Source organism: Phocoena phocoena, chromosome 4 (genome assembly GCF_963924675.1).
Source record: "Phocoena phocoena chromosome 4, mPhoPho1.1, whole genome shotgun sequence".
Taxonomy (NCBI): Eukaryota; Metazoa; Chordata; class Mammalia; order Artiodactyla; family Phocoenidae; genus Phocoena; species Phocoena phocoena.
Window position 1 is genome coordinate 68,707,420 of NC_089222.1, and position 12,992 is coordinate 68,720,411.

General features: G+C 34.6%; 1 protein-coding gene across 3 annotated transcripts in view; it reads left to right on the forward strand.

Moving 5' to 3' along the window:
- The window catches only part of IL1RAP (interleukin 1 receptor accessory protein), a 134,745-nt gene that overhangs the window by 80,879 nt on the left and 40,874 nt on the right, over positions 1 to 12,992 (forward strand). For all 3 annotated transcript variants that reach the window (XM_065875963.1, XM_065875965.1, XM_065875962.1), the window contains 2 exons: positions 940 to 1,126; positions 12,084 to 12,249. In XM_065875963.1, the coding sequence (XP_065732035.1) occupies positions 940 to 1,126; positions 12,084 to 12,249 (353 nt within the window). The remainder of the gene's footprint in view (positions 1 to 939; positions 1,127 to 12,083; positions 12,250 to 12,992) is intronic.

The window sequence follows — 12,992 nt, forward strand, 5'->3', positions numbered from 1 at the left end:
ACTTACACAAACATTAAAGGTATAAATACAGTTCCCCACCATCTTTTTTTTTTCTTTTTCTAAAGATTTTTTTTTTGATGTGGACCATTTGTAAAGTCTTTATTGACAATGTCTTTTGTTTTATATTTTGTTTTTTTGGCCACAAGACACGTGGGATCTTAGCTCCCCAATCAGGGATCAAACCCGCAACCCCTGCACTGGAAGGCGAAGTCTTAACCACTGGACCACCAGGGAAGTCCCTCCCCAGCCATCTTAACATGTTTTATGTGTTTGTTAGTTTTTTCCTTCATGCTTGATTTTTTTATATATGTGTACAATAACTTTGGATGGTTGTACCATGATTTTTTTTTTTACAGTCTTCCTTTTCATAGGTTTTTCTACTGATTCCAATATCTTCCTTGCTGATATAGCACAGGATGAGCAGTTTTGATCATGTGCTCTCTCTATTCTCACTTTTCCTACATCTATCATGTGAAAAAATCTCCAGAAATAAGATTACAAGGGCAAAGGCTAAGGCTTTTAAAAATGTTTTCGGAAACATATTTAATTTTCCAGAACTCGTTTATACCATTACCAACCATGAGTTAATATGCTGTTCTTACCTGTGCCTTACCAGTACTGAGTGTTATTAAGAATGTTTTAAGGGTAAAATTAAACATTATACATATGAATATATACACACACATACACATGTATGTTTAGGAACATATCTAAAAATCTAAATAGTTTATCAATAGTAGCTAATTGTGTCTGTTTTTATTCTGTTGTGTCAGTTGTTATAGAAAATACCTCCATAACACGCTTAATTTTTACATGAACTTAATATGTACATAAAGTCTCAATACACAGCAGTACTTCACTTAGCTCATTTTAATGTGTTTGCTGCATCAAAACAAATGCAAATGAGACTGCCCATTCATTGCATATTTTTCTTTTCAGGAACACTACATATTGCAGCAAAGTTGCATTTCCTCTGGAAGTGGTTCAAAAAGATAGCTGCTTCAATTCTCCCATGAAACTTCCAGTGCATAGATTATATTTAGAATATGGTGTTCAGAAGATCACTTGTCCAAACATCGATGGATTTTTTCCTTCTAGTGTCAAGCCAACCATCACTTGGTATATGGTAAGCAAACTAGAGGGCATTTACCCTCTCTAAAATGACAATGGTTATTTGTTGAGTTAATATAGAAACTGAGATTTTTCTCATCATCATTTCCTCCTTAATAACTTTATACAAATCTTTTACTGCTTCCTCACTTTGTACCATTTTAAAGGAAGTGGTGGAGATGCTTTGCCTCAACCCACCATGTCTTAAATTACATTCACTGGACTACCAGAACTACCTTATTTCTATTAACTTCCTGTGAAATACAATTTGAGAAATATTGCCCACTTCTACTCACTGCTGAGTGAAGTCAGAAGCTGCTAATTCATCTGGTGAATTTCAGCTCTTTGGTTAATAAGTAGTGTATTTGATTATTTGTATGTGTTTTCACGTTTGCCTTCCTTTGTGGGCACGGTCGATCTGTGGTCTATTACACATCTGAGAGCTTTGGAAAGTATTTAATCAAAATATGAAAGTGTTGGAAGATGACACTTGGGGCAGCAGCATAGTTCTCTAATCTCTTCAAATATCCACCTAAGCCAAAGCCAAAAACTCCTGAAAAACATTTAAAACAAAACTCAGTGACAAGTTATCCATAAGAATCACTTTCAGTAAAATAAGTGAGATAAATCACCAGTACAACCCATATAGAATCAGAGTCTATAGAGAAGGAAGCTGATGGAAATAATATGGCATTTGGCAGGCTCAGGAAGAGGAGAAACCCCAAAAAGCCAGTGGGTGAAGCAATTTGAGAATAGCAGCTAAAATTTTGCTCTCTAATAGAGAGTGAGTCCAAGCAGCCTATAGCAAGACATTTTGAAGGAATTGGAATAGTTCTAGTGCCTCGGAACTCTGAAAAACAACCACCCACACTGAGGTAAAACTGCTAGGAGTGGAATCAAAATAAACAGGATCAGGGTAATGTAGACGAAGGAAGGAGAACCTGCTGAGAATGGAGGAGCCGAACAGAATCAGGAAATCTCAAGACTGTAGTTTTGAAGAAGGATCTCTGTGAAATTGGAAAATTCTGCCAAATCATAAAGGTCAGAAAAACTAGTTTTACATAATAATGAGCAACAAAAAGAATCAAGGTAAAATCCCATTCGAAGCTATAAGAAAAAAGAAGAATAAGAAGCAGAATAACATTTCTATAGAAAAAAATAAAAGCATTCCAGAACGACCTATTGCAACCTACTGTTTCAAAAATTGGCACAAAGACATTAAGAAGTGATGCAAGATGAGAGAGAATAACAAATAAAAATTAGAAAATTCCAGAAATTATACCACTCAGTAAAAACTTAGAAGAAAATTAATTATTTCAGAAATAAATCTAAATTAAGAGGAGCAAACAGAAAATGAACACAACAAATAATGCCTTAAGATTAAGAGAAAGTGGAATGGAGAAAAAATTTTGATCAAAAATAAATGATGAATAAAAATAAAAAGGTTAGAATGGATATACCAATATCATATAAAATAGACTGTAAGAAGATTAATGTTATCAGAGATAGAAAGGACTTTTCAGAATAATAAAAGGGTAAACTCATCAGGAAGGCATGAAAATAATAAAAAAGTATATATATGCTTAATAACAGTGCTTCAAAATACATGAAGGAAAAGTTGACAAAATTAAAAGACGAAATAGACAATTCTACAATCCTAGTTGAAAATTTTAGTATCTGTCTCTGTTTAAGCCATTAATGAAGTGACTTAGGGAGCCAACTTTAAGAGTTTTCCATTGGCCAAAGATGGAACAATTTAAACTTTAGTAAGGATATTAATTGCAATAGGTCGAATCTCATGAATTAAATTTAAATCCATAAGTTCATAATGATATTTCAAAATATGGCCACATTTGGATGAGAATAGGAAATAAAAACATTACCTTGAAAACCGGTAAATAAAGGTGAAAAAAAGCCAAGATTTTATTCTGCCTTTTCTATAAGAAATGTATTGATATATTGAGTAATGACATAGTGCAGGGAAGTGTATTTTTATAAAAGTATATAATCACTTTGCAAACCCCAATGAATTACTAAATCTAAGCATTATGCATCATTGACTGTTAATATCATAAGGAGAGAAACAGCCACTTTTCTTCTGATGAAAGAACACAATATTACCTATAATTGTGCCAAATGGATTCAATCTGAGTCTGATAAAACCTTTGGATCCTGCTGCCATTTTGCAGAAAATATAGAGAACAGAGGAATGTATTGATCTGCACCATGAGTTTGCAATCAGCAAAATCTAAATTGTGAGACACACTACAGGCCAAATGTCTTGTGTTAGTCAACAGATAAACTGCAGAAAAAGAAAGGCATAGAGTGGGAATGTTTAGATTAAAAGAACCGTAAAACATTTAAAACACTAGAGTGGATGAGAATATAGTATCTAAGGACATATATGAGTGATAAAATCGTACATGAAAACAAGGAAGTGACTTCACTATGAAGGTATAGATAGTTGCTACTTTGGGGGATAGTAAAGAAGGTGTGATTGACATGGGGCATGTGGAAGGCTTTCAAGGGTGACTGGTAATGTTCTATTCCTGGACCTGAGTGGTGGTTTTAAAAGTATTTGCTTTATACTAATTCATTAACTCACACATATGTTTTGAGTGTTTTTCATATATGCTTCATTCTATAGTAAAATGATTAAGAGGAAGGGAGATGATAGGAAAGGAAGGGGAGGTAGAGGAGACTGATTTAAGGTATATAACAACCAATTGCAATGTATGGACCTTAAGTGGATCATGTTTTATTCAAACAAACTATGAAACATGTTATGAGAAAGTCAGGGAAATATGAACACAGACAGAATATTGATGATATCAATAAGTTATTATTACTTTTTAAATCATGATAATGGTAATGTCGTTATGTTTTCAGGAGGGGTCTTGTCATTTAGAAGTACACACAGAAATATTTACAAATTAAATTGTATAATGTCTGTGATTTGCTTTGAAATAATATTGGGATGCAGTTAGTGGGTATAGATGAAATAAGACATAGCCTGAATTGGTACTTTTGACTCTAGATATGGGTACAGGGATCATTGTTTATTCTATGATTGTACTTTTCCATAGTAAAAAGGATTAAAAGAATTATATTAACAATTTGACATCAATAAGTGTAATATGTCTTCTGGTTAAAAAATTATGTTCATCTATTTATCTGCAACAAGGTCTCTCATTTCTAATGAGATCCTATTCACTTTTTCTATATTTTGAATACTTTATGGTCCGAAAAAAGAATTTTACTTTTATACATATTCTATTATTTTCTCCTCTTTTTCCTCATGTATTCCCTCTGCCTGGAACATCCTCTTTTTCTCCTTTAGAACAAATCAAATTCTACACCTTTGTAAAATGTTCCCTGTACTCTCCAGCTGAAATAAATTTTCCCTCATATACCCTCAATTAGCTATTTATTTGTAACTGTTTCAATGTCACTTTTCACTTCCTTTATTGTTTTATAACCATTTATTCATGCATATATTCAATACATACTGTATTCAATGCAATATATCTGGGGTCTGGTGGGTACACGGTAATGAATGTGATATGTGCCCTCCCCAACATAGTCCCAAAGGATCTCAGTTTAATTCAAACAAATTTATAAATAAGAATTCCTGTTCTTATCAAAAAGTAGAATTCTAAGTTCTACAAGAGTGTCAAAGAGAATTTATTGTTGGTTTTAAGAAGAGGGACAGATTTACATGCAGGTATTCTATGAGATTGACTATATCTTGAGGGCAAAGTTATGCCATATCCATCTCTGTATCTCCAATGATTCCCAGACTTCTGGTTTTCCTGATTGGACCGATGTCAGTGCTATTAACCAAGGTATGAAATAGCAGAGGAGGAAGAGGTTTGGGGATCAAGTAATGAATTTAGATCATGTCATATTGAGTTAGATTTATCTGTGTGACATCTAGGTGGCAGTGACCAATAGGTAGTGGCTACATGTGTATGGATCTGGAGCTTATAAAAAAAAAAAATCAAAGCTGGAGACAGAGAATTGGATACATCTATGTGATAGTTGAAGCCCTTAAGAAGACAAACTAAAGTGAGAAGAGAAAAGGGCTAAGATAAAAATCTGGAGAGAATGTTTATGGGGTGAGTGAAAGCACAAAGCCTGGAAAGAAGACCAAGAAAAAAAAGTCATGGTGGTAAAACCATCACCATGGCAGATAACCAACAATGTGCAGATGACTAAAGAGGATAACCAGTAACCAGCCATCCTTTCTATTCTCTGATTATGAAAAGGTTGCTATGGATGTGTGTTACACTGCTTTTCATTTCTTTACGTTTTGGTAATTGACACCTTTACTCCTAAGAGTGCTTCCATGTTGGGAACAAAATAAGGGTTCTTGGTAGCTGCATTTTCCTATCACTGTGTAGCAATGCTGCTATTGTTTTTTGCTTTCCACCTTCTACAGTCACTCCCTGCATCCACCAAGGTATTTGACCCTCCTACAGTAGTCCTCTTTCAGTTATTAACAGCTGAATTCCCTACTTTGACATTGTAGAAATGGTCTCTTTTAGTAATACAAATAACTCTATGAGAGTTAAAAGACACATTAATCAGTTCCAGCAAAATTTGCTTCCCTGTTAGCGGAAGGATGAAAACTGATGAATTGAAAGAAGGAAAAGGAAACTAACATTTCTTGCATTTTACTAGTGCAATACATTGTGCTATGTACTTTAAATGTTATCATATGTAATACTCATCACAATCCTTCAAGGTAGATATCATCCTTGTATAGATTAGGAAACAGATGTTTGGAGACATAAACAATAATAGTTCACATTTATTGAGCACAGTAATTCTTCTAAATGCTTTAATAATTTCACTCATTATCGATATCTCAACGTGAGGTGGACTCTCTTGTTTTCTCCGTTTTGTAGTCAAGGAAACTGAGGTGTAGAGTGGTTGAGTGACTTGTCCAAGATTCAGCACTATACAATCTGTATCAAGAGCCCAGACTTTTACATTATCTTATATAATTTGCTCAAAATAATCCAGCTGATAATAGGAGACTCTGGAATTTCAGGCCAGTTCTGTGTGGTTCCAAGACCTATGGTCTCCAGAAATGGCACAGAGAGGGTGGTCTAGTCTTTACTTCTGGGGGTAGGGCACTTTGAAGGGCAGAGCAATCTTTGAACACAGATTGGGTTGTAGGCTGGACTGTGGAACATAAGGAAACCTGTGAAAAGAGAGCCCTGGAAAATCATAAGGCGTGCAGAAAAGCTGAGATTGGAGGGAACAGAAAATCTGAAGTTTGTATTTTAGAATCTTAGGTTAATGGGGCAGGATTGAACATTCTTCCTCTGCATGTCTTCTCTTCTCTCATCCTGTCTTCTGCACGGCATAGTTTTCTTCATTCGGCGCCCAGAATTCACAGTTCTCTAGTTCAACAATCCTGTGAGTCAAATTGATGTTCAGTAAATGTTTGTTGAGTAAGCCAGGGTTTGTAACCAGCCTGGAGAGCAAAACATGGTTTGTAAGTGATTTACTGAATTTCAAATAGCCAGCTTCTAAAAGAACTTCTGGAACACAACATGTATATAAATTGGAGGCTGCCTGTTTATTCACAGGGTCTTCCAAATATATAGTAGTAAGGACACAGGTAAGCGTGATCTTGTTGTTGTTTTCACTATTATTATGAAATATATTCAAAGAACTGAGCTTTAAAATATGGCGAGCCATCTTAACATTCATATTACTGGATTATTTCTCTTTCTCATTGTTATAATTAGGTATTGGAATTATTTTTCCTAAAGACACTTATAAAAACAAAGTCAGTTTTCCCCTTCTTACTAAGGATCAGAGGGACCACTTTATTGGGTGCTTTGGATGTTACATTTATAGCAGCTGCTGAAATGCTCTCAATTGCTATTTAGCAGAGTAGATATCATTCTGGATATCAGTTTTCAAAAAGCTGGTTGTCCTTGTCCTCAGTGTGATCATTAAAATTGGTGTTTTACATCCACCTTTAATTTTCAGTGTGAAATTAAGCAGAATTTTTCAGGTATTGTTTATAAATCTCTCTCAAAAAATAGGAAATTCTTTGCTTTTTCTGACAAAGTGCCATTAGGAAAGCACATTTCTGAAACAGTGCCAGGCTTAGCCTTCTTGTTGGCATAGCACATACGGTTGGAAAGTTAGTCCAAGGTCTATCTAATAGACTTTATTTTTAAAGTGCTTGTTTCAATTTGATCTGACAGCTTAGTTTGGTTCTTTATCTCCTCCCTTTTCCTAAAGTCCCTATATAATGATTTTTAACCTTTGGTATGAAGGAAGTGAGTATCATATTTTCTTTCCAAACTGTACATATTTAATTTAATATACATATTTAATTCCATATTTTCTTTCCAAACTATACATATTTAATTATGTATATATGCATATATACACATAGCATTCTACGTGTAATTTCAGGGCTTCTGAGGACCTAAGATTCATCTTTTAAACTGAAACTCAGTTCAGATATCTGTGAAACCTTGAGGTTCAGTTAGGCTGAGTGAATCACCCACTCTACATTTTGACAGCACTTAATTTATATCTCATTTTTGTTACTATAATGATTGCATAGCATCTTTGTTACTATAATGATTGCATTTCTCTCTTCTGTACTAAGTAGTGACTTTTCTCCTTTGCTTTCCTTTGACTATCAAGTGCATATCACAAAACTGAGCCAATATACTTTATATTTAGGAACTGATTAAATAATTGAATGAATTAGAGTGGACTAGAAAATTCCATGGAAATAAGGGCCATTTCTGGTTTTACTGGCTACTTACTGTATGCCCAGCTTCTAACACAGTGCCTGACACATAGGAGAGATTTTGTAAGTATCTATCACATAGATACAGTTCATCTGTGTCTATGCATGACATAGTTCTGCTCATTGAAAGTGACTGATGTATAAAACTCTTATGAGTCTTTGTGAACAAGTGTGGTGTATTTTATAACAACTTAATCTTGGAAACAAAAATGTCAATAGATATTTCTAACTGTTTTAACCTCATATGTCAGTTTAACTCTTTGTATCCTTACTTCCACTTTCCCCACCCATCCTACAACTCACCCATCCCATGTCTTATAAGTCTATATACTCACCTTTTCATTATCATTTGCATACCACATGAGCTTGCAGCTCCATGTCTATGTCTTTGCTTCTCTGGTTCAGTTTATATTTTTAATCATGCAACACCAATGTATTGAGCATTTACCATGTGTCCAGTATTGGGCAAGTAGCTGGCTATGCAGATAGAGTACTCATCCACCCGCCCGACCACTTTACCCCATAGAAATAAATGTTCTGGAGAAAGAGATAAGTGAAAAGAGGTCATTATAATAAAGTTAGTTAAGTATAACATGGAGGGCAAAATGCTATAAGAGTGAAGGGAAGTTGTTTACACTTTTTCCTGTCCCTGGAGCGTCCTTCTCCATGTCTGCCCTCCTCCTGAATAACTGTTAATAATCTACACATCCTTTAAGATCCAGTTCAGATCTTCTTTCTCCATGAAGAGTTTCTAAATGTTTTCTGTTTGGTCTTCTTCCTCCACTTCCCCACCCCAATATGCCTTTCACAGCATTTGTTGCAATCCTCTACTAGACTGCTTACTTACAGGTTAAGAACTGTGTCTTTTCCATCCTTGTGCCTTAACATAGTTCTTTAAAAGTTGTAGGTTTACTGAATGGGCATATTTGTTCTTATTTAGTCATGCCATCCCCTCACCCACACCCCGTACCTCACCACATGATTTATTTCCTCTGAAGGATCTCAAAATCATTTCTTATGCTGTGCTTTACCTATATACTGCGGTAGGTTGCCATGGCTACCATTATGTGGTTGAAAAGTTGCTCTCCTATTTAACTTCTCTCTTTTAAATTCAGAATGAGGAACTGATGGCTCAACTAAATGAATGACTTGTCTTCTGGTCAGACAAGTGTTTGCTTCATAGTGGAACCCACTTACTGTTAACCCATTTCTTATATTTGGAAACATGTTTTTATTATTCTTTGGGTATTGAGATCTTTGTTCATATCTTTTTTTTTTTCCTGGATTCCAAATAAATGATTTTCAAATCATCAAAAAGTTTGCAGGATTTATTTTCAGGAATAGTTTATTATGTTTAAAAATGCCCTTTGTGTCTTAGGCCCATGAAGGGCCTAGAGAAGCAGCTGCTTATAAGAAGTAGAGAGAGCTCATCAGATACTACAGACTAAGGTTAATGGGTATTTATAGTTCAACAATGCCCTGAAGCTACCCTTACCACATACATAAACACTTATAATGTAAAATATTTTCTTCGTTTCCTTTTCTAACATAAGTCTAATAGCTTTTAATTATTTTTCTTTTTTTTATTTCTTTTTTTTTTTAGTTAATTTAATTTTTCATGGTCAGATTTTTCTGAATAGTAGATTAGACCCCAAAGTTTTCCATTACTTTTTATGGAATATTCCTCAATTTGAAATAATTTTCTAGACAAATCAGCTCCAAGCAAAACCTGTCCTTGGCCTACATTTTTATCCTACCTTATGGAAAGAAGAGAAAATCCCAGAGAACCTGACTTACAGCACTGACACATAGACCCCATGATAGTCTTAAGCACATCCAGCCCAAAGATGAAGAGAAAGGGGGAGCTGGCAAGAGATCAACACACACCTGTTTTATAACATTTTCCTTGCTATTTAGATGTGTCAGATTCCATTTTTCTGTTAATGATAAGCCCATGAGGGTGGATTCTTTGTTCTATTCAGTGCTGTACTCTCGGAACCTCAAAAAGTGCCTGGCATGTGGTTTATTGAATAATACTCAAGGGTGAATGAATGAATGAGAAGACTTTGAGTCAGAAACATTTCTTTATATTTGTAGCACATACTATGACTCCTAAAATGATGTGTTTGAAATAGTTTTTACATAAATGATATTTGGTGAGTAAAAAAAAGGTTTTTTTAACATTTTATTAAGAAGTACTGTTGACAAGTTTAGTATTAATAGCTAACTTCTCATACTGAAAAGTATGCTTTTCCAGTGTACCACTAATTGTAAGAATAAGCCTCATATAAGAGTCACATCACACTATTAACACTGGGGCTGGCCCCAGATAGGTCAGGACCACAGTGTAGTGTGAGACAGTGTCAGTTGGGATTAAGGGCAAGGGCTACAAAACACGTAGATCTGGGTTTAAATTCCAGCTCTGACACTGCTTGGCTCTATGATAACGGCAATCGCTTAACCTTTATAGTCCTTTGTATTTTCATCTATAAAATGGACACAAGAGCATTCCAAATTTGCTAAGTTTGGAATAAGGATTAGATGTAATAATGGAGTATACCTAAGCACAGGTCTCAGTATAATTTTTTCAGCCTCAAGTAATGGATGAAAACTGGTGTTCATTCTTGGTTAAGAAGCTAGTGAAAGACCTTTACTCAGATGTGTAAAAAACTGAGTTTTAGCTCTGCACTGTGTTACCTAGAATATCTCTTTATCTATCTCATTTTTTTCCACCTGAAAACTAGGGCATATTTAGTCTGATCTGTCTACTTCACAAGGACTTAAGAACAGCTAAGCTAACACATGAAAGAGGCAAATAGCTTTGAACCATTTAAATGAAAGGTGCCAGAAAAATCAAAGAGTTCTATAGATAGTCTAAACTCAAGTTAAACCAAATCTGGCATGAAGTTATTATAGGAGTACAGGGCTTTATGGCCTTATACCTTGTAATAACCTTAGAGTATTAAAATATTGTACTGATGTGACAATTTTCTAGAGTCACTGCTTATCAAAACAGGATAAATTGTATTCAGAAAAATAACTGAGTGGATGTCATTGTCCTCTTGATGATCATCTCCATGAATCAAAAGTTTAGCACTATTCCTAAAAGGTGTTATTTCCTGTGACAAGGAATTACAAAATGTGCCATTTAGTGTAACTGTCATATTTCAAAACACATGCTCCAGGAATTGAAGTAAGAAAACCTTGAGGATACAAGAATTAAAGTTAAACATGTGAACACAGGAAATTGAAAGTACAACCTGGTAATAGGCTCCCAGAATATTAAAGATCGAGAGGACCCAATTCTTTTTGTCATAGATGAAGTATTGATTTTTAAAAGACAAACACAAGTTTTTCTAAAAGTAAATGTTCAATGCATATTTTTGTCAAATATGATGTATTGATTTTTTTCTTGAAAAGAAAAAAGTAAAATGATATAGCCAATTAGTGGGGCTGAGAGATTCAAAACAGGATTCTAGTTATGTTGAATGAGATATTTTAACCTCAAAATTTTAAAAAAACAACATAGTTATATGAAAACATGAGTTGGAGCACAAATAAACTCTTAACTCTTGGTAAGACTCATAAAATATATTTTATTTTTAAATTCTGGAGTCTGTACTATTCAACTAAAAAAATGGGATAAGTAGAAGAAAAACAAAGAAGTTTGGAAATAACTGATACAGTGATTCACAGAATGATCAAGAATGCCAAAACCAGACATCTAAAACAGTGCCTAGTTTGTCAGAGTGACTGTATTTCTGAATTAACATAATCAGTGAAAAAACACAGAAAAATGAAAAAAATTGTTCTTTAAGTAGCAGGGTACACATTTACTTAAGTTGCCTTAATCACTTTTTGAAACTTTAATCTTGCTTTACTATTAACTTGGAATTCCCAGAATTTGAATACTAGATCTTGAGACAGGAAGCTTGTGCTTTTGAATTCATATTTCAGTTAAGAATGTTAATTTTCCTCTTGCAGAAATGATAATAAAAATTACTGCATTCATTCTTTGCAGAAACATCATCAAATACATGACCAAAATAGTTTTGTAAAAAGTATAGCCAGCATAGATATTTCTACATTCTGTGCAAAGTTAGATGTGTATGCATATATTTGTTTGTATACTTTCTATGCATGTATCTAAATAGTAAACATCTTTTCCTTTACTTCTTCTTAGGGCTGTTATAAAGTACACAACTTTAATAATGTAATACCCGAAGGCATGAACTTGAGTTTTATCATAGCCATGGTTTCAAATAATGGCGATTACACATGTGTTGTTACATATCCAGAAAATGGACGTACCTTCCATCTCACCAGGACTCAGACTGTAAAGGTGGTAGGTAAGCATGATTTGTATTAAGTGCGCACAACAAAATGCAATACTTTTGTTTAGGCTCTTAAGAGTTTATTAAAAACAAGTGTGTAAATTCTGAAAGAAAAGAGGGTTATCTTTTACCTTCACCGCACTATTCCCAAGGCCTCAGCAATTTCACGTAGATACTAGGCATTTAACAACTATTGTTCTACTGAATGAATATGTGGATGAATGAAGTAAAGGCAGCTTGGAGAGTGAAAAGAGTGCGGACATATCTGTGTTCAAATTATACCATTGCCATTTATTAGCACTATGACTTGCCTGTACTCTAGGACTACAACAACCTAACATTTAGTATAGTTCAGAATGTTAGAAATAATATACATATTATGCTAATGCAGTTCCAGGCAAGCAGTAGAAACTCAATGAATATTAGTTAATATTGTTGTCAAAAAAAAGTATTTTACTTGAATTAGGTAAAATATGTCTTTTATCTACTGGAACTTCTGTAGCAATTGCTGAAGCTAGTGCTCAACCATTGCTTTCTTTGGGGGTGAGAAACTAGAGAAGTGGAAAGGACAGTGTCTAGGCAGAGTCAACAGACTCCCGTCAGACCTAGAAATCAAGAGAACCAGTGTCAGGATAGGTGGCATTTAGAGGAGAGCCCTAAATACTACTGCACCCACTGTATTAAAAATGACAGGGCTTCCCTGGTGGCGCAGTGGTTGAGAGCCCGCCTGCCAATGCAGGGGACGTGGGTTTGAGCCC